This window comes from Sphaerodactylus townsendi, linkage group LG01 (assembly GCF_021028975.2).
Source record: "Sphaerodactylus townsendi isolate TG3544 linkage group LG01, MPM_Stown_v2.3, whole genome shotgun sequence".
NCBI lineage: Eukaryota > Metazoa > Chordata > Lepidosauria > Squamata > Sphaerodactylidae > Sphaerodactylus > Sphaerodactylus townsendi.
Genome location: NC_059425.1, coordinates 19850958 through 19878182, shown reverse-complemented (window position 1 = coordinate 19878182; position 27225 = coordinate 19850958). Strand labels below are relative to the sequence as shown.

Below are 27225 nucleotides of genomic sequence, written 5' to 3'. Positions count from 1 at the left end.
GTAGAATAAATGGATTGGGGTCCCCAATCTTTTTGAGACCATGAGCACCTTTGGAATTCTGACACCATGTGGCAGGAGGCAGAGCTAGACACAAAATGGCGGCTGCAGGTTACCTTTAGTCACACAGTGAAGATTCTTGTGCTGTGGGGGCAGCTGCTCCCAAAATAATGTTTTTAAAAATGACAAAGAATCATAGAATTGGAAGAGACCACAAGGGCCGTCAAGTCCAATCCCCTGCCATGCAGGAACACACTATCAAAGCACTCCCGACATATGTTCTTCCAGCCATAAACCATCAAATCACCAATGGCCTATCAGAAACCTTGCTGGGCAGAAGTCCCACCCACTTTCTAGAAACATGTGATGGGCACTGCGCTGGGGACCCCTGAAATAGATTATATATTGCCTGCTCCACTGAGGAACTACAGAAATACAGAAAGCCCCCACCCACACACAAAGTGTCAATGTGTAATAATGTTTGGAGCAGTGATACTCAGTGGCTTGAGAGCACTTGTGGCTCTTTGACTTGTCATCTGTGACTTTTCTGAACACCGTTCCCCAATGGAGCACCTGCCCCATGTTTCAGAAAAGCAGGCAAGGCCATTTCTTAGTAGGACCTGTGGTTATTAGTTGGTTCCTAAACGGCCACCATTTGAGAAACGTTTTCAATAAGCTGTACAGACCCCATGTCAGAGATGGAAGTAAATGGGGGTATTTGGGTTGAGGGCCATTGCAACTGTGGGCTCTCCCAGTGAGTACCACTAGTTTAGATGTTCATATACCACCCGGGGAAGCAAGCTGAAAACCCCCTACTCATTCTTAAGACCTGTTGAGTGATTTGGGCCCAGTCACTCAAGCTTGGCCTAACCTCCTTCCTCACAGCACTGGAAAATAGTTGGGGGAGGAGAACATGACTGAGGAGAACTGAAATCAGCTAGAGCTCCACATTAAAGAGTGTTTTTCTGAGACATTTTTGAGGATCAGGATCTTTTTCCTTAGGAAGTCAATACTGAGCCCTTCGGGGGAGGGCGGTATATAAATCAAATAGTACAATACAATACTGTACAAGGTACAATATAGTATAAGGTTGCCAGCCTCCAGGTGGCCCAGGGAGAAGTTCTGCCAGTGGCGCACCTGAAGAAAATAGCAGCCAGGGCAAACACTGATTAGTGTGCCTCCCCCCAAAAAGTGTGCCCCGCTCCCTGACACCCAAGGATATTGGGACAAGGATCATCAGGTCAATTCAGTGCTCTGTTGCAAAACTCACTTGGTGACTGTAGACCAGTCATTCTTTCTCAGTCCTCGCTTGCCGCACAGAGTTGTCCTGAGGATAATTGTGGAGGGAAGAACAACTATGCCGTTTCCAGCGGGTGTTTATTTTTCTCCACCTTGCTCTTTACGTTATTGTTTTTATTCGTACATTGTTCAGGCTTGAAGAGGAAACCTTGTTTCCTGGAACGACAGAGTACATAAACATTTTTTATAAATTTAAAGCACAAAAACCACTACCAGAAAGAAAACAGCAGGTCTCTGCTACGCCAACACAATAACAAATGAAACTCCACATGTCAGTTTCTGTTGTGCAGCTGTTGCAGCCACACAACCTCTAATGGAAGAAGGAAGATGTTTGTAAAGTGCAGCTTTTGAGGCAAGTTAGTCAAGGCAGCTCTACCACCCCATCCTCTCCTGCTACAAAATCCCCCTACCCACAAAGACCAGAAATTTACTGTTGAGGTATCCCCAGGAAACCCCTCAGGGCAAGGCTGCATTCCTCCTCTTTCCCTCAGCAAAAACAAACTAAAATAAGGCAGAGGTATCAAGTTCCTCTCCCCTCCAGGCAAAACTTCAAAACAGACACATTGGCTGCCCATCAGAGTTGGGGCCTGGGGACTTCTGTCCATCTCAAAGCAACCTCAGTTACCTTATCTGGAATGTAAACTGCTGATAGCTACCCATCCCTTTTGCTAAGGCTTATGCACATTGAAACACATCTATAGGAACCAAAGCAGAGGTGGGATCCAGCAGGTTCTCACAGATTCCTGAGAGTAGGTTACTAATTATTTGTGTGTGCCGAGAGGGGGTTACTAATTGGTGATTTTGCCACGTGATTTTTGCCTTAGTTACGCCCCTCCTCTCAGCAGTAGCACGCAGAACTTGAAGCAGTCTAGCAGGAGGTGCACTGGCGTGCGAGGCAGCCTGCGCCTGCGTGCGTCTGCTTTCCCGCCCAAGGACCCCACGGCGCCAATGCGGCTGCATCCCTTGCCACAGCCCTGCCAAATTTCTGGAATGCCTGGCCACACCCCGCCGTGCCCTGCCAAACAAGCTCCCATTGGCGCAACACCACAGTTTGAATTCCACCACCATGGGAACCTGTTACTAAAATTTTTGGATCCCACCACTGAACCAAAGCTAGTTCCCACAGGAACCCCGAGAGCTGGAAGGAGCATTTATATTACTCTTTTACTTTGACAAAGGTTTCCTAACTGCTCATAACTGTCTTTTTGCTCGCCACCAACCCACAGTTATAGTTTAATTCCCATTTTATACACAGACAACTGAGGCCTAGAAAACAAGGCCAGGCTTGCTAGGGCAGACAGGATTTAACCCCACTAGAGTTGTCAACTCCTGGCTGGGAAATTCCTAGCAATTTGTAGGAGGCGCCTGGAGATAGTGAGGTTTAGGGAAGGCAAAGACCTCAATTAGGTATAATTCTGAGGAACCCACACTCCAAAGCAGCTGCTTTCTCCAGAAGAACTGATCTGTGGTATCTGGAGATCCATTGTAATTTCCTCAGAATTACAGGTCCCAGCTGGAGATTGGCAACCATAGCAGTGGAACACATCAGCTTGATTTGGCAAATGGGGTTTCGAACACTGAACATCTCCAGTCCAAGCTCGGGTTCCCAACTCAAGACTGGGAAATTACCAGAGATTTGGGGGTGGGGTCTGGGAGGGGGTGGTTTGGGAGGGAGGGACCCCAGCAAGGTATAATGCCACACATTCCCCCCCACCCTTCAAAGTCGCCATTTTCTCCAGGGAAACTGATAGCTGTAGTTTGGAATGGCTCGTAATTCCAGATTACCAGGAGTTGGCAACCCAAGCACAAAAATCATCTCTGTTGCTGGAGACACAGAGACTTCTTGCCCGGGGTGCAGCAGGCACGGGCCAAACCACCTTGGCCGGAGTTGTAAATCGGGCCTCCCACTTCTCCCCGCAGAAATCACAACAAGCTGCATTCCTTCTCAGACCCAGCCCCGTTCAGAGCCAGATGCCTGAGAGAATCGGTGCCAAACCCAAGCCTTCCCTCCACATAAACTGAACTAAACTGGCCCAGCCTCCCTCCCCCTCCGATTCAGCATTCTACAGCCTTCTGATAGGAAGGAGCCGTAAACACTCCGGTTTCAAAGCATGAAGGGGCAAGATGGGAACGTTAAGAGATTTTCCCGCAGGGCCAGGGAGCCACCAGCATTCGGAGGAGGGCAGGCAGAGAGACCGGCGCTTCAAAGGCTACAAGCAGAGCTTTTTAAATTGCTAGCAACAGGAGATGCTCCGGGCTCAGGACGGCCTTTGAAATGGCTTTAGCATATTGAAGCTTTCTTTGGCCCAGAACTGAACTTTGCAAGAGTTTCGGTTGCTTAAACTTGTTCAGACCAAGGTACAGGTATCAGGTACCAGACTCAGGGCTAGGAAAAGCTCAACATTCAGAGATAAGAGCAGGCTCGTGCATATTTGCAGGTCAGGCTAAAGGAAGCAATTATTCCCACAGGCCATCTATGACTAGGGTAACTCAGAGTTGTAGCTGACTTTTGTTTTTAAAAAATAACAGATTGGAAAACTCCAAGAGCAGTGTAATATGATAGCCAAATAGAAGCTCTGGGCAACTAAAATTATGAGGGGCTAGGGCAGAGTTGCCATCTTCCAGGTGATACCTGGAGATTTCCTGCTATTACAATTGACCTCTAGATCAGGGGTCTTCAAACTATGGCCCTCCAGATGTTCGTGGACTACAATTCCCATCAGCCCCTGCCAGCATGGCCAAGTGGTAGGGCTCATGGGAATTGTAGTCTATGAACATCTGGAGGGCCATAGTTTGAAGACCCCTGCTCTAGATGATCGAGATCGGTTCCCTTGGGCAAAATGGCTGCTTTGGAAGGTGGACGCTATGACATCAAATCATGCTGAGGCCCCTCCCTTCCCCAGGCTCCACCCCCAAATCTCCTGGTATTTACCAACCCAGAACTGGCATCCCTAGGCTGGGGAGGGCAGGCACCCTTACTCTTGTTACCTACTGATTTAGAAAATCCAGAGGAGTCATCTTTTCAAAACAGATATTTCCACAATGTCTGTGACAGGCACAACGCTTGACCCCTTCCAAAGGTCCCATCTGCCTCCAAGTTCACCATATTCCACCATCAGTCAAGTGGGAAGTATCTGGCTTACAGGAGAACAATATTGCAAACTTACAATCAAGTCAGCTGAGATTGTGGCTCAATGTAGAAGGGTTTTTTTGGATCGCCCTGGCTAGCTGAATTTTGTTAGATCTCAGAAGCTAAGTACCTGGGTACCACTTGGATGAGAGATAACTTGTGAAGTCCAGGGTTGTTAAACAGAGGCAGGCAATGGCAAATCACTTCTGTTCATCTCTTGCCTTGAAAAACCCACAGGGTCTCCATAAATCAGCTCTCAAGTCAATGGCCCTTTCCACCACCAGGTAGGCGTCAGAAGAACCACGAGTAAGCGAAGGGAACAAAGCAAGATTTAAATAGGACACAAGGGTTTCTCAGAGATGCTTCATAGAAGGGGAAACAAAGGTGAACAATTCCCAGTGCACCAACCCAAACTATGCACAGTGCAAAAAAAAAAAAAGCAATCATTCAGTGTTCCTGTGTACGTTATTTACTGTGAGCTCTCATGTTTGCTGCTTCCTAATCAAGTTACAACCACTGTTTGGGCTACCAGAAGCTTTACAGATTTCTAATCGACATGTCAAGGATCCCTAACACGGAACTGCATATTTTCAGTTCTGCAAACGGGCTGTCTTATTCTGGCCGTTTGTTCCCTTGCTCGGAATTTTGACATAATTTGGCGCTCTGTTTGTAAAAGCTTTCTGACCTCTGGCACAGAGGAAGGCTGGATCCTGTTTCTTTGGGCTGGGTTGGGGAAGGGAGGGGCAGAATTGAGGCAGAGATTCTTTGCTTTGTGGAGAGATTCGGGAGAGGGGCAAGGGAAGAAAACCCTGACGCTTCCCTTCTGGAATTAAAGGGGCTGTCAGGAAGATAGGGCTGCGACTTGAAACAAGGTGAGGCCGGTGGGAATGTTGTTTTCTCACAGGGTGGAGCAAACAGATTCTGTTTTCATTGGCAAAGGGGAGTTTGATCAGTGAAAGCAATCCCCCCCATTGTACATTAAAACCATTCACCCTATATCTGTCGTGCCCTTTCTGGGGAAACAGCCTCCATTGGGGAGGGATCTCCCTTTCTCTCCCCACTCCTCTCTCAGGCCTAGTGAGAACAAAGACGGGTTATGACTGCACCTTTTTCTACACTGGATTTATATTCCCCCCTTTCTCTCCTGTAAGGAAACTCAAAAGGGGTTACAAACTCCTTTCCCTTCTCCCCTCACAACAAACATCCTGTGAGGGAGGTGAGGCTGAGAGAGCTCTGAAGAACTGTGACTAGCCCAAGGTCACCCAGCTGGCATGCGTTGGAGTGCACAGGCTAATTGAATTCCCCAGATAAGCCTCCACAGCTCAGGCGGCAGAGCGGGGAATCAAACCCAGTTCCTCCAGGACACATGCCTTTTATCTGGGAGACCTCAGTTTAAATCATTCCTGTGCCATGGAAAGTTTGCTTTCTGGGGGACCTTGGGCCAGTCACTTTCTCTCAGCCCATCCTACCTCATGGGGCTGTTGTGTGGATGAAATAGAGGAAAGCAGAATGCTACGAGATGCTATGTGGCCCCAACGGAAAAGAAAAGGCAGGGAGTAAACGAAATAAACTGAGGCCGTTGTACTTTGGTCACATCATGAGAAGACACGCGCCTTTTCCTCCATCGAAACTCTGGAATTTATGGAATTGGAAGGCTGGAGAAAATGACAGGAGATGAGAAGCCACAAGAGGGGAGAATGGCGGGGAAGGAGAGGTCACCTAACGAACAGCTTCCTGAACTCCAAAACATTTTCTGAACTGTGCAAACAACTTCAGGAACATGCAATTCTCAAGCCTCCACCCAAGAGCCGCTGGGCCAAAGCCGCACTGGGCAGGACGTAAGCGCGCTACCAAAGTGTGAGGTTGCAGTGGAGCGGGGTGGGGAGGACAATCCCCCAGAGGCCATCTAGACAGTCTGAAAATCCAGGTTTGCAGAAGGTGGCCTTTGCTGCTCTAGGAATGCGGCGGCGGATCCTGCACCGGCTGAGTCACCGGTCTCTCTCCCACATAGCCAAAGATTGGGTGGGGCTGCTGTGGCGTAAAGAATGGGTTCCAGATGTGCTGGCGGCAGGCCAGGCTGGGCCCTGTCCTGCCCTCTCCCCTCCCCTCATTCCAGCAGCTGGAGTTGCTCTTTAAAGCACCTCGCTGGGTTTATTGGGGAGGAAAATTGGGCTCCTGACCAATGCAAGACACACAAGAATTGGGGGGGGGGGAGGGAAGATGGAGAGAGAGAGACAGACAGACAGACAGACTCATTTTAACTCTATCCTGCCCGGCTTCTCACTTGCCAAAGTGGGGGCGGGAAGAAAAGTTCAACTTCCCCAAACGCTCTGCCAGAGAACGTTGGAAGAAGTCCCAGATTCCTAAACCATCCACAGAATTTACGGCAACAAGTTGTTAAAGCGCGCGCGCACACCCACCCACAGCAGAGGCGACACCAAAACAGGAAGGAGGGTCTGTTGACCCACCTATGGGTTTTACTACTGGTCCTTCCCCCCCCCCCCCCATCAAAAAATACTTCCTGCTTCACCCACTGCAGAAAAAAAACCCTCACAGCCAGGCAAGAGAAACTGTTGCAGAGGAATTCAGGCTGTTTCCTTTGTAGATTAAAATTAGGAACCAGCTGAAAGTGCTTGGGGAGAAGGGGCAGATTTTTCTCCACTTCCTCAAACACCTTTCGCAACCCCCGTCCCTAGTCATGGAGGCTGCAGGGGATGGGGATCTTGGCAAAATCTCCCCTGCCTCATTCTTACAGTATCAGAAAGCTCAGGGTAGAAAGGAGTGGGCCAAGAATGCTGCTACTATAGCCCCACAGCCAGGAAGAGGTTAATCTGAGGATCCTATGGCAAGCCCTTTTTACTTCTTGTGTGTGTATGTATGTTAAGAAGAAGAAGAGTCTGGATTTGAAGAAGAGTTTGTAAGAAGATTCAAATGAGGCTCAATCTCCTTACCCCTCCCCCCTCACAACAAACACCCTGTGAGGTGGGTGCGGCTGAGAGAGCTCCAAAGAACTGTGACTCGCCCAAAGTCACCCAGCTGGCGTGTGTTGGAGTGCACAGGCTAATCTAGTTCACCAGATAAGCCTCCACAGCTCAAGTGGCAGAGCAGGAAATCAAACCCGGTTTTTCCAAATTGCCCCTGCTCTTAACCACTACATCACGTTGGCTCTCAAGTCACTTCCAGTGCTTTCAAGACACTTCTAGCGACCCTATAAATCAATGCCCTCCAAAATGTCTTCACTCAGGTCTGACAAACTGAGGGCCGTAGCTTCCCTTAGAGTCAATCCATCTCATATTGACTTCCTCTTTCCCAGCGGACTCCAACTTTTCCTAGCATTGTTGTCTTTTCCAGGGACTCTTGCCTTCTCATAATGTGACCAAAGTACGACAGCCTGTTTAGAAGAAGAAGAAGAAGAGTTTGGATTTATATCCCCCCTTTCTCTCCTGCAGGAGACTCAAAGGGGCTTACAATCTCCTTGCCCTTCCCCCCTCACAACAAACACCCTGTGAGGTAGGTGGGGCTGAGAGCTCCAAGAAGCTGTGACTAGCCCAAGGTCACCCAGCTGGCATGTGTGGGAGTGTACAGGCTAATCTGAATTCCCCAGATAAGCCTCCACAGCTCAGGCGGCAGAGCGGAGAATCAAACCCGGTCCCTCCAGATTAGATACACGAGCCCTTAACCTCCTACACCACTGCTACTTACTTCGTTTGCCCCCTGCCTTTTATTTTCCATGGGGGCCACACAGCATCTCATAGCATTCTGCTTTCCTCCATTTTATCCACACAACAGTCCCGTAAAGGTGGTTAGGCTGAGAGAAAGTGACTGGCCCGAGGTCCCTCAGAAAGCAAACTTTCCATGGCACAGGAATGATTTAAACTGAGATCTCCCAAAGCCTAGTCTGACATTTTAACTACTCCACCACACTGCAAGATGGCACACCGGGGGGGAACCACAAAATGTGCCTTCTGCTTGAGCAAGGAGAGAATTTAACTGAAAGGTATCCAAGGCCAGATATCAGTTCTTCAAACAGCACTGGGGTGGGGGGATGGCACAAGAAGCCCCCCGCCGGCATCCCATTGGTTGTTGCAGTGGGACTTATATATTCAGGATAGTTAACAGCTAGTGCAATTCTGAGATCAACTAAATCACAAAAGTACCTTCCCTACACACAACCACACCTTGGGGAAACCACCTTTCAGAAGTTATTTCACAAACTGCGACAGCACGGGGACACCCCACCCCCACTCCCGGTTCAATCTTACCTCTACCCCCATACCCAATGAGGAAAAATACTACCCTGCTTCACAGGACTGTTGTGAGAAGACAGAGTGGGAAGAGCTTTGAAGTGCTATTGAAGTATTCTATCAAATACCACATCAGAGATGGAATTGGAAAATGAAAACCCCAGTCAGGAAACCTGCTACCAGGAAATTTAAATATTGCAGTTGGCAATGTTAGTACAGTGGAACCTCAGTTTTCATTGGTTTTTTCAGTGAAAAATTTGTCTCGGTTTTCATCGATTTGCAGTAAGGTGCAGGGGTTTGTGGAGAAAAATCACCCGGACAAAGCTGTTGCAGGCCGTGTCTGCAACTTGTCTAATGACCACGTCTTGCCCCATTTTAGACAAATCTTAAAGAGGCGTCAGAAACAGACCTCTTTGGACAGCTTTCTGGTGCGACATTGGTCCACTGGCTCTGAAGCTGGTCCTAGTGTTATTGTTTGTTACTGTTTTCAGCATTAAACACCATGTTTATTCACCAAAAAATGTGTTTTTGGTATGTTTTTTTGAGTGCCTAGAACGGATTAAGTGGATTTACATGGATTCCTATGGAAAAGTTTGCCTTGGTTTTCATCAATTCTTTTCGGAGGGATTACTAACGAAAACCAAGGTTCCACTGAAGTTATTTAAGGAGTTTTCACGCAAACCCATGTGAGCGCAGGAGGCAAGAAGACCATCCCTAAGGCCTGTAAGCAATGTGTGGGGTTACGAATGGCAAGGCGTTCCATGCACGCTCAAAGGTTTCGCCCCGTCTTTTCTTTACTCCACAAGCATGCGCCCAGAGTTCATCACCAGGCTGCGAGCATCGGCATGTGCACGTGTCACCCCTATGAATTAACCTTAGAAACATCCTGTTGTTAACAGCCTTGCTCAGACCTTGCAAAGAGAAGCTCATGGCTTCCTTTATTGAGTCAATTTCCCCTCATGCCAAGTCTTTCCTCTTTTGCTGCCGCCTTCATCTTTTCTGAGCGTGACTGGATTTTCCAGCAAGGCTGCTCTCCTCATGTCCAAACCAATCCTCACAAGTGCCTCCCAGTTAGAAGGGCGCTTGTAAGTTGCCAATCAAGACCGCACCCCCAAATCACACTGATCAAATGCTCACTGACTGCAGAGCAGGGCAAGGTTGAGAGAAAGAGGGAAGAGCAGCAGACAAAGCAACCTCCGGCCTCTTTTCTGCAAGGGGCCAAGACCGTCCTATCCCTGCCAGGTCCTTCCACCCCCACCGTGGCCAAACACAACAAAGGGGGCAGCATGCAGCCAAGCCCCACCCGCTCTCTCAAGATGCCTGCATGATTCACTCTTCCCGAGGGCCCTGGAGAAACCAGATGGATGCGATTAACGGCAGCCATGCACTCCAAATTTGGAATGGGGGTGGGGGGGTGGGGGAGCATCAAGCATGTGATCTGTGACAGCCAGCAGTAAATAGGAGGGGTGGAGAAAATACCTGCAGCCGATCTCAGCAATTGCCCACAGCCTAGGACGGCTGTTTTGCAAAGGCCAAGTAAAGGCCATGGGAAAAGGCCCCAGCAATACCTCCATTCATACAGCTAAAAAGAGAAGGGCGACTGTTACTTTGCTTGGAGCAGGGCAAGGTCAATCTAGGCTAGGCCTTATGTTTCCCCAAAGGGGGCAGCCAGTGTGCCTGGCTTGTGGGCGTTCCAGCCGCATCTGGCTGCCCTCTATAGGGTAACAGATAAGGCTTGTCATCTGGTCCCTGCAAACTGGCAGAGGTAGACTGCCTCTGACGGGGAAGGTTCTATTTAGCCACTGCGTAAGGGTAGATTGCAGTCCCAGCATTGGCCGTGTTCCAAACGGTCTCTGGGCTGTCTCTGCACATGGAAATTTCATTCAGGGACAGATTAAGAAGGGCCTTCAGGCTGGGTTTTTTCTCCCAGTTCAAGCAGAAAGGTCTCCAAGCAGGTTTCTCCCTCTGCTGCTCATACTAACTTGGACTTTCCTCCCCAAGAGATTCCTGCCCTGGGAAACTTCAGGCTCAGGTCAAACTCCAAAGCACACGCCAAGGAGAGCCACCGTGCTCAAACAATCCCACACATGAGTGTGCAGTTTCTTACAGGGCACACCCCTGAGGCTACACAATAGTTCTCTTGTAACAGCTTGGCAACAGGCCCACCACCATTATGAAACAGGCCCACTACCAATAGGTCCACTACCATTAAGAAAGCCATTGACAAATCTGAAAGCGGCAGCCGAGGCCTATAACCAACAAGGCTGCTCCAAAGACTACATATTGGAAAGGGGTGTGTGTGTGTTCTGCCAATTCCCCAGCCCACTGAGCCCTCCGAAATTTCATTTGGGGAAGGATGGGCCATAGTCTCACAAACAGCACAAGGGCAAAGTGGACGCCAAGCTGCACAATGAAAACATTCTGCATCGTTTTTGTGCCAACATGGAACACCATCCTGACATTTGGGAAGTGGATATGAAGTCCCTTAACGGCACGGTTACCTCGATGGGACTCCCAGAGGGTACACTGGTGGCCACTGCCTAGAATCCCCAGGTAGATCAGTGGTTCTCAACCTGGGGGTCGGGGCCTGAGACTCTGCATCAGTGTTCTCCATCTGTAAAATGGATAAATGTTAGGGTTGGGAGTCACCACAACATGAGGAACTGTATTAAAGGGTCGCGGCATTAGGAAGGTTGAGAACCACTGAGGTAGATGGAGTATCAAGCAACGCTCCGATCGCTGGCTTCGTTTGCCCAGGCAAGGCCTAAATCAATACCAAAGGTGCGGTTTTCCTGTTTGTCCTCAACTTTGGCCCTTACAACACTGAATGCTGATAAGCACACCCCGCTTTCATCAGCCACCTTGTTAATGAGTCAAGACAAACGCCCTGCAGAGAGGCATCCCCAGAGCACTAAGCTGGGCTGGGGCTCAGAAACCTGCCAAGCAGCTTGTTAAGGGACCACCCCTTGTCCAGTTTAAGCCCTGTCAACAAAGGCCCAGAGTCTGGGTTAACGTGCACAGATTGAAGTTTGATCGAGTTTACGCTATCGCTTTGTTAGGGGGCTTGGGCTCCATGTAATCCTGGGGACAGGCCATGCGGAGACTTGTATCTACATGGGGGCTGAGTAACACCGTATCTAAAGCTGTCATGCTGCCCTGGTCTTCGGTGAAACGCACTGAGACACAGGAATAAGCTGTGCTGTGTGTATTAATCCAGGAAACTGCCTGATACCTTGGCCAGACTCGACTGGTCTCGCAGTTCAGAACTGCCTCATCTGAACAGCATCAGCTCTCTGTGGTCTCTGCATCTGCTACCCAAATATATTTTAAGTGGAAATGCCAGAACTCATAACCTTTTGCACACAAAGAAGGTGGGGCATATCCACGGACTCCATCTCTCTCAGTCAGTCCTCAGAGATGACATGGTTGGATCCAGCAGCCAAACAGCTGGCAAAGGAGACAGTCGACCACCAACGTGGCCACTTTAGCAAGCCACAGGGTTATGAACTATGCCCGCAAGATACAGGCCCACCCTCCCCTCTGCCAGGAAGCAGACCGACACACAAGCTACTAGCACACTTGGGTTTTTAATACACGTCTCAGAATGTTGGGCCGTCTCTCCCTCCTGAGATGTTTCTGCTACTGGCGGCTCCTGGAGGCTCTTTGTCTTGCATTAGGTCCGTGTTTTGGGAACAGTCTTCCTGCCGTGCCCTCATTTGAAGATCTTGCCCTGGCAAAAGACCTTGCCAACGTGCTTGAAATCCCCCTCCCACAGGAAGTATTCCTTCACCAGCGTCTTGCACTCCTCGCTATCCGGGTTCAGCTTCCTCCAAGCGTAGGATTCGTAATCCACCTGCCAGTCAGGACTCAGCTGAGGAAAGATACGGGAGAGCGATCAGGTTACTGCAGAGGAGAGAAGGGGCGTATCCCAGGCACAACCCAGAAGGCCAGGGTTGTCCCCATGCGAATGCCAGAGCTTTCCACTGATGCAACGGAAGCGGGGCTGGAACAACTCTTAGCTCATGTTGTGCTGAAGTTCAGCACAGTCTTTGCAAGCTAAATTACACTTTAACACAGGCATGGCTTATTTGGCAGCTCGCCACTGCTCTCCTGTGGCTACTAATCCGAGGACGGCTGGAACACCCAGAAGTGCCCTTTCTTGGAAAGAAAAGACCAACCTGCAGTTATCCACCCTCTGAATACATTGAGGCTAGACTATTATAATGAGCTGCAGGCAGGGCTGCCGTGGAAGTTCCCTTGGAAACTACAGCTGGTGCAGAACACCACTGCAAGGGTGATGATAAGCAGATGCCACAGGTCTGTGACCATATTACCCCTGGTTCACAAAACCCACACGGATTCCTAGCGAGATCTTGGACACGCATCAAACTGTTGTACTGGAGTAAGGCCGCAAAATGTTCAGGGTGTAGGATATCTGGACAACTTCCCCATCCCATGGGAACTCCTGTCACTCCTGAGGTATCCCCTGGCAAATGAAGGGAGGCAGGTACCCAGCAGGAAGGGGTGGATCTCGGGAATGCTCTTCCTTGGGAGGTTCTCCTGGCATGCTTTCTTTGCAGGCATTCATGTGTTCTGTTCTGCTTTTGCTCCAGTCTCAGGATCAGCCTGAGGCTACTATTTTAAGAATAGTGTGTTACACACTTCTCTCTGTGATACACCTCTGAAGACGCCGGCCACAGATGCAGGCGAAACGTTACAAACAAGATCTACCAGTCCACGGCCACACAGCCCGGAAAACCCACCACAACCAGTTGAATCTGGCCATGAAAGCCTTCGACAATATTTTGAGAATGTTTTGCCAGCTGCTTTAACTAGTTTTGAATTCTGATGCAAGCCACTTTGAACATTATAGCAATAATCCTTGCACACATCTCACCCCAGTGATTTTTAACTTTCCTCTAAAGCCACAGGCAGTGAGCGCACCTGTAAGGTTCTGCACTCCACCTGCTCTGGAGTGGCTCTGATGAGGTAGCGCTATTCGCTGGGGGCCAGAGAGCCAGTGGGGTTTAGTGGTTACAGTATCAACCTGGAGTCTGGGAAACTGGGGTTCAAATCTCTGCTCTGTCATGGAAGCTTGCTGAGTGACTTTGGGCCGCAAATTCTCAATCTTAACCTACCTTACCAGATTGTTCTGAAGAACAGAGCAGAGGAGAATGATGTAAGCCATTTTGGGTCCCATTAGGGTGAAAGGTAGGATATAAAGTAAGTAAGTAAGTAAATAACTGCATGATTTCCTTTGTCAAAACCCCTCAAATACCTGCCTGTGTATGCACTCAATTACTCTCACCAGCAAAATACGAGTTTCGTTCAGAGCCCCTTGTAACAAACACTTCTTCTGTTTAACAGTTCAAGTTCAGGGCATGTCTGAAAACACCTGACCTAGGAGCAGTGAGCCAGTTTGGTCCTGAGTGGAAATGTGCAGAGACCCATGTACACAACTGGTGATGTACGGTTTACAAATCAAATTACAAACTCCTGGGATTAAATTTTTATATGCCGAAAACTAACAAAAAGATTCTCTAAAGCCCACTTCTAAGCTACTGTTGAGATAACAAAGGTTATCCCTTCCGTTAAGCTTGTATCTAACAGTCGTGGGACTTCAGTCCACCTCAATCCAAAGAGGTAACATTTATTTTAGACTAACTGACCGGGAGAGGCCCCAGGTCTGACTCTATACAAGGCAGATCCTGAAGTCACAGTTGCCTCAAGTCCTCTGGCAAAAGAAGGAAGCCAAGGCAAAGCACAGGTGTTCTTACAAGGCGACTGTTTGAAATCCTATGGGCCTGTTCCCTAGTGCAAGGAGCCATCCACTGATGGAAGAAGCTTGAGGAAAAACACTCTCATTGGTTGAACAGATCCACCACATTTCTACCCAGGAGCACTACCAATTTCAGCACAGGGCACTCTTACTTTGGGGTGAGTCTGCCCAAGGCGCCCCCCCCTCCCCCCTGGAACTCACCGGAAAGGCTAGCTCCTGCCCACGGAAGACCCAGATGCCTGAAATGCTGCTGTTGTTGTTGGTGCCGAAAAGGATGACGGAAGCAAAGGCGTTCTTGCGCAGTTTGTCCAGGCGCTGGAACATTCCTGTGGGGCAAAGGGGGGAAGAGAGGACAAAGGAAGTGACTCTCTGGACGCTGCCAGCCCAAGGAGGGGAAAGGGTCAGGGGCTTACCTGTGATTAAATTGCAGCTCATGAATGTCTGTGCCAGCTCCTCAGGGAAGCGATATTCGGCGTACCAGATGGACCAGCCCTCCTTGTCAAAATGCTCCCAGAAGTGGGGCAGAGCCACTGTGAGGGTGTCTTCGTTGGAATACTTGCGCTTGAACTCGTCCATGACGAAGGAGCTAGGAGAAGAGCTGCCGGTTAGACGTGGCACATGAAAAAGAAGCCAGCGTTTCTCCAGCTGCGGGAACCTCCTCCTCCTCCCAGAGGACCCCGGCTACCTGTGACCGACTGTGCCACGCCCCACAGTTCTTAGGTTGACACACACAATCCCTGCATGTCCCCCCACAGGTATCCAAATGAAAACAATGAAAGCAAGCACACAGGTAGTCAACTGCAGCAGCAGAAAAAAGGAGTTAATGCCAAATGCTTTCACACATAGCTGACAGACACTGGGTTACACAGTTGAACATTTCCCTGGAAACCAGCCCTGATCTGCATAGCCTGTTCTTGTCAAATCTCAGAAGCTAAGCAGGGTTGACCCTGGTTAGTACTGGGATGGGAGACAACCAAGGAATTACAGGGTTACTATGCAGAAGCAGGCAATACTTCTTCTTCAGTCTATTTCCGGGGTCTGCAACCTGCGGCTCTCCAGATGTTCATGGACTACAATTCCCATCAGTCAATTGGCCATGGTGGCAGGGGCTGATGGGAATTGTAGTCCATGAACATCTGGAGAGCCGCAGGTTGCAGACCCCTCGTCTATTTGTTAGCTATAGGCCTTTATACACATGGGGACACCCTTTTATTGCAGCTGCTTTCATTCTGCAGCTAGAACAGTTCTGGCACAAGCCCCCAATCATTCCACTGGCCTTGCTCCTCCAAACACGGTCAGGGCACTGGTCATTAACCGCCCACAGCTCTGGCAAAAAGATCTCTCCAGGCCACAAGCAAGAGCTGCTCCCAGTCCAGCCGAGCTAAAATGGAGCATAAAGTCTGTCCCAGGCACATGCCAGGGCATGGGAGAAAGTGGGTTTGGGCCTAGTTGACAGCCAAGCAACAGCCATCTCCTGCCCCCTAGTGGCAACTCAGTGAACCAACACTTGTATGTGCCAGTTTTAGCAGGGCCGACTGGGAAAGCGGCAAATCCATCTCCCCTGCCCCCAAGCCACATTGCAAGTGCTGCAGCTGTTCAGCCAATCTGAGGCCCCACACTGCATGCCCCTCTCACTCCGTTTGCTTTTTAAAGAACCAAGGTGCAGCATTTATAGCTTAAAATCCCAAATTTCAAAACTGCCCTGGAGAATTCTGGTCATCCTTCACCTGTAAAATGAGAATGGACGAAGTCCACATTCAAATCTTGGTGTCTCAATTAAAGGATTGGGGTGGGGGGTGGGGGGGAGGTGACGGGGCAAGCCATTCTCTGTCCAAGACCTTGGGAGAGGCATTGCCAAGCAAGAGAGAGGCCAATAATTGAGATAAAGCAGTTCGGGCTGTTATGGGTTTTCCAGGCTGTGTGGCTGTAGCCTGGTAGTTTTAGCTCCCAACGTTTTGCCTGCATCTACGGCTGGCATCTTCACAGGCATGTCGTGGTATGATGTGTTTCAACAATACGCAGTTTGGGATGCTCAGCAATATCATTTGAATGGGAGAACGGGAGGCAGCCTATTTGCTTTCGACTGACAACCGCCTGCAGGCTAGAGCCACAAAGGACATCTGGGTATGTTTCCTGGGGTACTCTACTCAAGCTCAGTAGTGAGGAGTCCAGGAGCCAGCGTGGTGCAGTGGTTAAGGGCAGCGGATTCTAATCTGACTTATGGCAACCTAGTTTCCGGCCATGGCTCTAGCCTGGTGGAACTATCTATCAGCTGACACTGATGGGGCGTGCGGGACCTTACTCAGTTCCACAGGGTCTGTAAAGCAGAGATGTTCCACCAGGCCTTGGTTGAGGCTGCTGTGCTCCTAATCTATGCCTCCTTTTCCTCCCCCTATCAAGTTTTATTGCTTATGGAGGGCGGGACAGAAATTTGAGGCTACTTTGGGACCTGAAACTGATCCCTGATGTGATCAATTGTTGTCGCCATCTTTACAAACTGTAAGGGGAGCGGACTGTAATGTTATTGTTTTTATTTGCTGGCTGTATTTTATGGAATTGTATTGTATTATCATTATGTGCGTCAACTTGCTTGAGCCCAGCTTTGGCTGGGATAGCAAGCCCCATAAAAATAAACTAGTAGGGGTTTTCAAGGCAGGAGACTGACAGAGGTGGGTTGCCATTGCCTTCCTCTGCATAGTGACCCTGGAGATCCTTGGTGGTCTCCCACCCAAATACTAACCAGAGCTGACCCTGCTTAGCTTCTGGAACCTGATGAGATCAGGCCAGCCTGGGTCATCCAGGTCAGGGCTGCCCTCCCTACCCTATAATTTTGAGGGGACAGAGAAATTTGGCCTTTATCCGCTAAGCTGAAACACAGTCATAGGTTTCTGACTACCTACACCTTCTCTCCAGTCCTGGGCCTCACCTCTTGGGGAGGTGAGCAAAGGGGTCTTTGGATTTGGGCTCAGCTGCCAAGGCCTGCTCACACTCATCCATCTCTTCCTCAGGCTCAGGCGCTGGTTTCTTCTCTTCTTTCTTCTCTGCCTTTTTCTCTTCTTTCGGCTGCTTCTCCTTCTTGGAGGGTTCCTTCTTGGGCTGATTCTCGGCAAACTTCTTAGCTGCAAGATAAGTCATCTTATTAGACAGGCAAGGGCCACAACTATAGGGCAGAATGCCTGTCCTACATATCAAAGGGTCCCAGGCTCAATCTGCAGACATTCCTTGGTCAGACCCTCGAGAAAGATCCCTGGTGGAAACCCCTGGAAAATCACCACTCAGAGCAAGTGATGGGACTTCGGGATAAGGCTCATATGTGACAATCGTCTGACCTGCACACAGGTATACTTTATTTTAGACGTGGGCAAGGGGGACAACAAAACAGCTGCTCCCCAATTTTGAAAACCTGCCAAAGATCTTTCCCAGAATTTCTACTCAAGCTTCACTTTTAACAAGAGAATGTAATATTTCTATGTCTTGTTTCTCAATGAAATATACACACAAAACAGCACAGTACAAATTAATATAGCAACCAGCAACATGAGCACTTCAAAATAAAAACAGACACCTTCATGTATCAAATTTGGTACGAAGAAAACTTCAGGGAGGTCCACAATGCTGGTGCAACAGAGAAGGCCCTGATAACAGCCCACCTCTGATCAGAAAGCGGGGGATGGGGAAGAGTGACTCTGAAGATGTTCTTTCTATCCAGCAGATTCACAGGGGGTGATGCTGTGTAGGGATCTCTTCTGGGGCCTGGGTTTCGGCGTGGGTGGAGGCTGGGCGGGGGAAGGGGGATGCTTTTGGCGGGGTTAGCCTGGAGTGGGTTGGAATGGTGTTGGTGGACCCAGCAGGCAGGGCTCCACCGGGTTGGGCTTCATCCTCAAGGTAGAGAGAGGGCGGTTGGGGAAGGGGTATGGTGCTGGTGGGCTCAGTAGGGAAAGCGGCTTTCTGCTGCTGCTCCACCAGGCCAAGTGTCTTGTTTTGGTTGCGACGACAAACCCTGAACCAATGGATGTGCAGGACAGTCCTGCATACCCACTGGTTGAGTTTGTTATTGCGACACTCTGCACATTACTGAATTACATAGAGTAAGATAATGATACATCAAGATACATCATCAGCTGTCTGTAGCTCAGTATAACAAGGGACAGCAAGCAGAAGGCAATCAGAGAAAAGGGGATACAGTCGCCCTCCGTCCCTCCATTTAGCTGCTGAAGACATTTTGACTATTTCCAACCTGCCCCCTTTTTAAAGAACACCGGCAGACAATGCTGGCAAGAAACCCCTGCCTTCCTCCCATTCACTTGTCAACATCAACCAGACTCCCCATCCCCCGCCCCCCAGATCTGAGAAAGGACAGGGATGAACTTTGCTTGAGCCACGGGAAGCCAAACGCCAGAGATCACAGCTGTCCTCACCATCAAACTGTGCCATCTTTTCGCACAGCTTCACCTCTCCCAGAATGGCCTTGAACTGTGGCTGGTTTATGCACGTCATAAACCAACGATTGACATTTCCGTACGCCTGGCGGAAAGATGGCTCCAAAACCTGTCGACAAAGAGAACCAGGAAGTTCTTAGGCACGAGCTGGTAGACTTAGAACAAGCCTCCTTTGACTTGGCCCTCCGGAATACACAGGTTGAGATTCCTGTGCCTGCAGTAACAGCTTGGAAAGAGGGGAACATTTTTACAACTTCTTTGGATTGCTGAATGTGGATTTTCAACAGCCACCAGGCAAGTCTGGGATCTTCTAGCCCTCCCCACGCCACCTCGACATTTACAAAAAAGACTTCTTGCACAGCAAAGCCGAGAGCCTGTTCTACCATCTCCAAACAGCTCTGCAGCCATCCAAGCAAGATGGGAAGATGTGATGATAGCCCCAAGCCCCAGACAAGATGCTATTCTTCCCTGCTCTCTCAGCAGTGAACACTTCCCCATCAAAAACTTAGGGCAATGGAGCAGGTGATCAAACCAATCCTCAGTCCTGGCTACCCTGAGACGCATGCTACGCAGATTCCTATTTGCCAGAGAAGCTGAACAAATCCCATCCGGCCCATTTCCCTCTCCTGTGAGGGATTAATGGTATTCAAGGCAGCAGTAGCTCAGCCATCTTCCTTAGCAAGCCGCCAGGGACCCACCTGCTTGTAAAGCCAGAGGAGAGTGCAGACAACTGTAATGTCCGCCAGTGTGACCCGCTCCCCCACCAGGAACGTCCTGGTTTTCAGATGGGAGTCAAGGATGCTCAGAATCCTCTTCACTTCCTCCTTCGCATATTCTGTAGCCTGGAGAGAAAAAGAAAACACGCACACGCAAAAACTTATGGAGGAAATTCCAAATGGGAAGCCGCGCTGGCCTGCTGTGGCAACCTGAAGCTCTGTGGCACAGTAAAACTTAAAATAAATATGTCATTCTTCAAAGGATACACAGGAGCCTTACGATGTAAAGGTCTTAAATGACTACCACATCCACTCTAGAACATAGTTCACAAAGAAACAGAAGTTATTTGGTGTCTTGCTTTTGATTCAATGTCAAGGATTTATCTTGAATCTGAATTCTCAGCTATACCCTGCTTAGCATAAAGATGACAGGAGAGTTGTGAATTCATCCACCATTTTCTGGACTGTGCTTGTTCTAGAATGCTCCACTTGGGTCCTGGTACCTACCTATTTCTGTCCCCAAGGACCCAAGTGGAGCCCGATGGAACAAAGCCACTCCAGGAAATGGGAATGAATTCACAAATCTCCTGTCATCTTTGTCTGGACAGGGTATAGAACGGGAAAACATCAGAAGAATCTCTTACAACAATTGGTTATTGCAATCAGGACGACCTTAAGTGGAAACAACGATCTATTCCACCACTGAGGCGACTGTTAAATAAAGTCTGGTACGTATGGACTACAAATATTGATGTACTCGGAAATTAAGAGTTGGCTTCAATATTTCCAGATATCTGGTTTCAATTTGCTAAATACTGGAATTTTTACAACATAAATTGTAAGGCCCGGCGGCTGGCCCCCTTCCTCTCCCAAACGGATCTGGCCTCCGTGATCCATGCAACAGTCATCTCCAGATTAGACTATTGTAACTCGCTCTTTGTGGGCCTTCCCTTGCGTTTGATCCGGAGATTAAAACTGCTCCAGCATGCAGCGGCGCGTTTGCTAACAGGCAGCGCCACTTGGGAACACATCCAGCCTGTGCTGCGCCAGCTGCATTGGCTTCCAGTAGAGTTCTGGATCATCTTCAAGGTGCTGGTGTTGACCTTTAAGGCCATACGCGGCCTGGGACCATCGTATCTTAGAGACTGCATCACCCCATATGTCCCCGCATGACCTCTCCGATCGGCGGAGGCCAATTTACTGGTGGTCCCTGGCCCTTCAGTGATGCGGCTGGCCTCCACACGGGCCAGGGCCTTTACGGCTCTGGCCCCGGCCTGGTGGAACGCTCTTCCTCCAGCTGTCCGGGCCCTGCGGGACCTTGGGGAGTTCCGCAGGGCCTGTAAGACGGAGCTGTTCCGCCAGGCCTTTGGAGGAACCAGCCGCTAATAGTGCCCCCTTTCTTCGGCCCTGACATCTGGGCCACTTGTCATCTAATGAGACACGCCATGCCTCCCTCTTTAAGGGGGGGGGGAGGGACTTTTTACTATAGGAATGCTGGACGCCATTTTAATTTGCTGAGCTTTTTATATAATTGGAACAAGAGCTGGAAATTTTTATTGCGGCTTTAAATGTTTACTTGTTTTATATTGTATTTTTATATGTTGTACACCGCCCAGAGCCCTTCGGGGATGGGGCGGTATAAAACTCTAATAAAATAAATAAATATATATATATATATATATATATATATATATAAATATTAATATATAAATATAAATATATATGAGAGAAACAACAGTGTGCTTACAAACTGATAAGCTTTCTCTTTGGGTCATTGTGAAGGCTATGAAACTTTTTTTAAAAAGGCTTCTACAATGGATTTAGAAAACAGCTTGATTGCCCCTGCTCCGTGTTCATGGTCCAAGCATCCCACACAAGATAGGACCCACAGCTCAACAAAAGAACCTGCTCTGCCTACACATGATCCTTTGTTCAAGCCCCAGAATCTTTACTACCAGCACTGGCAAGACATTTGTGCCCCATGTCAATGTGGAGAAGCTACTAGTCGGAACAGGGATCCTACACTCAATTGGCCAATGGGCTGATTCCGTATAAGGCTGCTCCGGAAAGTCAGCACTCACCTGTTTGTTATACTGCATGATGCCCAATGTGGGGAAGACCCAAGTACTGGCAGGGGGGACGATGTCGCTGTCGGCAAAGCTCACCCACTGGATGATCTGGGCTGCTGCGTCCCTGCTGGCTCCTCGCAGTTCATCGTTGCTGACTGGAAGAAAGGTAACAGCCAGTTACCTTTGGAAGGGTTAAGTCAAGGTGGTTTCCCACCCCATGCCCAACTATTTCCCCATGTGCACTGGGATAAGACAGGAGGCACTGGGGGGCATAAAGCCAAGAACAGAATCTGGTTTTGATAGCCTGTTCTCAGGTGTCAAGTCCCCAATCTCATTTAAAGGAACCGTGGGCTGAGTCACAAGGACAGTCATGGGTTGGAAATGGCTGCTAGTGGAGCTCTCCTCAAAACAGGGTTTTTGCTGCCCATTCATAATGTCCAATCCCCCACTCCACTCGCAGCCATTTCCGACCCATATGAAATTTGAGGTGCAGTTTGTTCAGTGTCAATCAAAGACAATCCATCTGCCACTTTTTGCGGAAAGAAGCAGAGATGCAAAGTTTCTGGAAGTTTTGAAACCACTGGAAAATGTTTTTGAAGCCATGGGGGAAATGGAAATATAGGCAATACTTACTTCGCTATCATCCGTAAAACAATTTCACTGTTTTACCAACATAAAATGCATACTGCACAAGTTACTTAGCATATAAAATTGCAATATCTGAAATACTGATGGGATTTAACAGTTATGCTTTAGTTTTAAATTGCAAGCTGATGCAGCCTATGCTATCTTAGCAGATGGACCTTAATTTTTGCTATCTGGTTAGAGAGAGCTCAGTTCTCAATGAAACTTCCCGCTCACAATTTGGTGCAGTTTTTGACACACCTCCTGATTTTTTTTTGTTCCTCTTGCAAGGTAGGGCAATAACCTCCGTTTTACCTAGTCTCCAGGTGAATGTGTCCCAGCGGTTTGAGGAACAGGTAAAAAAGTCAACTGCAAGACAGGTAAAAAATACAAGAGAAGGCACACAACTATTGAGTGCAATGAAAGCCCTGCTTTCAGACTTTCTGTATCCTTCTAGGTGCAGGAATGCATCTTGGATTTAAGAGCGGTATACATCTACAGAATGCCCACCTTGTCTTTAAAAGCATTTGACTAATTCTGAAAGGGAAAATGTTTCATTGGAGTTTTTCCAACGTTTCCAAATTTCCAAATGTTCCATCGAAAAACTGGTCGCAAAAAAACCCTTTTTTTGCCTGATTTTTCCTGGGCCTACATATCTCTAGAGAGAAGAGAAACTGGGGGTACCGTAGTGTGCAATGGCGTTGCTCTCAAACACACAGAAGCCGTCGTCCCCTTCAAAGGCTGGAACCTGCAAAAAACAGTGCATCTTTAGTCGAAACTGGTGAAAACATGACTGCTTCTGAACTGCCCGCCGGGCCAGGACTGGGCCAACTTGCTTCCCTGGCCACGCCTGTGGCAACAAAGATTAAAGCCTAGGGTGTTGTGGGTTTTCCAGGTTGTATGGCCATGTTCCTGTAGCATTTTCTTCTGACGTTTCGCCTGCATCTGTGGCTGGCATCCTCTGAAGATGCCAGCCACAGATGCAGGCGAAATGTCAGGAGAAAATGCTACTGGAACACGGCCGTACAACCCGGAAAATCCACAACACCCTAGTGATTCCAGCTGTGAAAGCCTTCAACAATACATTAAGATGAAAGCCCATGGCTTGTACTATGGCATCTCTGAAGCAGGCAGAAATCAAAACCATAAGATATTTGCACTAAAATGAATACAATCGGCAGATTCAACAAGGAAAAGCTTCTCATAAGACAGAGCGTACTGTAGAAAAAGAACTCATCCTTGCATATAGAATACTAGCATCCCAGCCTACCCTTATTCCTACTCTTCTATATACTGTGGACAGTAGTAAGCAAAGTTTTAAAAAATTGGTGGTCTTAGATAAGAATGGCTTTATATAATCTAGAATATGATAAAAGTCCAGACATACCGTACTTTATATGTGTGTGTGTGTATATATATATATAAAACACACAAACATATACATATGCAACCTTTAGCCATTTTTATCTGTGAAAGTTTATTCTTTTATATATTGTTATATCTATTTTTATATTAACTTACTTTCAATATAAAATTAATTTTTAAAACATGGTGGTCTTTCTGCAGCCCCTGCATAATCCAGGATGAACTCCACCACTTTTTTCTAGCAATATGCCAGCTGGCATCACAACATCAGCCTCAAGTGCTCCAAAAACAGTTTCACTGTGAACTAACAATGGATATTTTCCGGGGACGACGACGGGACCACCTTGGTACCTGTTCATGTTCTGTCACATCAACCCATTGTGTGGCGAGGTATACATTTAAAAGTATAAACATTTTCAACAGAAAATTTCCAAGATAAGACACCAGCATTCTGAGTCCCAATATGGGCATATCTTAACTGGACACAGCTTAGTGGTTAAGAGAGCAAGCTGTGAGCCAGAAGGACCCTACTCTGAAAGTTGTCTTCATCACAAAATCATCAAATGACCCTTAGGTTAGTCCCTGTGCCCTCCCACTGGCAATAAAGATAATAACAATGGAACTTTTACTTTTCTCACTAATAGAAACTTCAAAGCAGTTTGTATAGTATTCTTGTCCTCTATTTTCTCCTCATAACAATCTTGTGAGGGTAAGAGGGTGACTGGCTGAAGGGCACCCAGCAAGCTTCCAGGATAGAGCAGGGATTGAGTTATAGGCCTCCCAAATGCTAAGCCAGGGATCAAAGTTTTTGAGCCTGTGGATACACTTGGAAATTTGATGTGGCACAGTGGACATAGCCACAGTGGGTATAACCATAGGTGGCAGAGCCATTTACAAAATGGTTATTACCACAGTTTAACTTCAGGACCACAGTGTAGAACCTTGTCCTGCACTGGAAGTTGCTGCCAATGCAACATTTTTTTTAAAGCCTGCACAGAAAGACAATAAATCAGAAGCCTCGTTGGGTAAAAAGCTCTACGTGGCCCCATCCACTTCCTATAAACACTTAATGGGTGCCAGAGAAAAGGTGTTGGGTCGTGAGACGGCCCCCACGGACATTGCACTGGAGACCAGACATAATCAGTCACTCTAACCACTCTGAATGTGTGGAAGAAGAAGAGAAGAAGTGTCTGGATTTATATCCCACCTTTCTCTCCTGTAAGGAGACTCAAGGTGGCCTACAAGCTTCTTTCCCTTCCTCTCCCCACAACAGACACCTTGTGAGGTAGGTGGGGCTGAGAGAGTATAGAGAGAACTATGACTAGCCCAAGGTCACCCAGCAGAAATGCAGGAGTGCAGGAACATATCTGGTTCACCAGATAAGCCTCCGCCACTCAGGTGAAGGAGTGGGGAATCAAAGCCAGTTCTCCAGATTAGAATCCACCTGCTCTTAACCACTACACCATGGTGAAACCATGTAATAAACTTCATTATGCAGCGCTCCAAGCAAGTCCACATCTACAGAGCTGATCAGATGTGAGCCAGCAAGACCATAGTGATGTTTCAGCTGCAGCTTGTTCCCAGCAGTGCCCTAAAGCCCCTTCAACCCAAATCCCCTTTCAAGATGCTCCTGCTAAAGTCCCCTGGCACTCCAACAGGCAGCTCCAATTTCACCAGCTCGCAGAAGCCCAGAGGAACAGAGCAAGACAAGGTGACGGGTACCCCAAGCAAGCCTCACAACTCACCTTCCCAGCAGGAAATTTCTTCAGGAATTCTGGGGTCTTGTTGGTTTGCCCGAAGTGGAACTGAGGCGGGGCCGAGAGGACCTTGATCTTGGCGCCACTGTACTGAGCAGCAATGAGGGCTTTGAATGCCCGCCAATTCTCAGGGTAGGTGTAGAGAGTCTGCAAAGAGAACAAAACACAGCGTGAGCAACTTGACTCGGCCACCCTGAACAGCGATGGGAAACCTGCTTTTGTAAGCAGACTATATTCTTTCCTACCAAAAGGATAAGAGTGCCATGATTTAAAAGGTAATTGCAGGATTTAATCTCTTTTCCACAGCAGGTACCAGGCCCTCCAGCTCGCCCCCAATGTCGCAACGGTGACATACTGCAGGGCGTTGAGATAGCCTCCCATCCCAATGCTCTATCATCGTTCTCAGACACACCCTCCACTGAAACTTTGCCTCACGGATATTCCTGGATGTCCAGGCAGCACTTCGACCGCACACCCCAACTCTCATCCAGTCACAGTGATGTTGCAAAACCTGACTATTTCAATCCTCCCTAACAACCAGGGTCCAAAATCTTATCAGACTACAAATCCACGAAATCAGACGCCTCGCCCAAAGGACAGGGCCGCAAAGCCCTCCAGCACACCCCATCCCACCAGTGTTCTCCCAAGAATTCCTCCAATGCAGCACTTCCAAGAACATGACGTTTCACCATCAGACCCAAAAAGTCTCATCTAACGCAGCACTCTGTCTCCAACAGCTGCCAGGTACACCGCTGGACATTCACGTGCTAAGCATGAATGTAAAAGTGATGATTTACTGCCTATCCCCTCCTGGCACACAGAGATAGCCTGCCTCTATACAGAGATGCTCTACTTCACAATCAAAACCAACCACAACAAGGGCCGACCCCGGGAAAGTTCCTCTTCTTAAAGCAGCGCTGGAAGGGGGGACCCCTAACCTTACAAAGCTATTAAAGCACAGAACACTCAGGGTAACCCTCTACAGCACCCCCAGAATGTCAGCTATCCCAGGAGAGTTGAAAGGCCCACAAGTCCCCCTCCCCACACATCCACCCACCACCCCACGGAATTACTTTCACCCAAATACCAGGGAACGAAACTAACGCTCCCCTTCCCACCCCGGCCCTCCGCCTCCCCTCTCCCAGCCCGCCTCCCCGCCGTCCAAGCGGCTTCCTCCCGCTCCTATCTACTCCACCCGAAAGGCGGGAGGCCTCCCTTCAACCTCCCCCGCTCCCAGAGCTCGGGCGTCACCCCCGAGCCCGGATGGAAACGGATTGCCAACGGTTCAGCAAGCTCACCCCGGCCGCCGCCATCTTAGCGAGGAGAGGAAAAGGAGGAGCGTCGCGAGAGGCTGCCGTAAAGCCAGCTGCGGAGCGTCCGGGCGGAGAGGCGCGACATTCCTCGAGCGCCCCGCCCCCGAGTTCTCTTCTAATACGTCACTAGAGGGGGCGGGGCCTTGCTCTCAAAGAAGGCGGTTGAGGGGGTCCGTCATCTCCTAGACGACCACCGCAAAACCGTTGCTGTGTTGCGCACGTGGCCCTTTCTTTCTGAAGCAGGCTTACCCGTAGGGAAGGGGTTGTTGGATTGACAGGTCGCACAACCAACTCCAGGAGGGGCCTGCAAATCTCCAAGAATTACTGCTCACCTCCAGACTAGAGATCAGTTACCCTGGAATACAATGGCTAAATTTGGGGAGGGGTGCGCTGTGGAATTGCATTCTGATGAGGCCCCCACGCCCACAGAGAAACCCCACGCTCCATTTCCACATCACCTGGAACAGGGGTCTGCAACCTGTGGCTCTCCAGA

General features: G+C 48.9%; 1 protein-coding gene across 1 annotated transcript; it reads right to left on the bottom strand.

Annotated features, from left to right (window-relative positions):
- Positions 1–12238: 12238 nt before the first annotated feature.
- Positions 12239–26863, bottom strand: EEF1G (eukaryotic translation elongation factor 1 gamma). The gene is made up of 10 exons (XM_048512857.1): positions 26718–26863; positions 25408–25566; positions 22982–23045; positions 21686–21828; positions 19587–19730; positions 18868–18997; positions 17376–17568; positions 14863–15035; positions 14651–14775; positions 12239–12541 (listed from the first exon to the last, which is right to left on the bottom strand). Exons 1-10 carry the CDS (start codon positions 26730–26732, stop codon positions 12383–12385), a joined length of 1305 nt encoding a protein of 434 aa, XP_048368814.1. The 5' UTR covers positions 26733–26863; the 3' UTR covers positions 12239–12382.
- Positions 26864–27225: the final 362 nt, after the last annotated feature.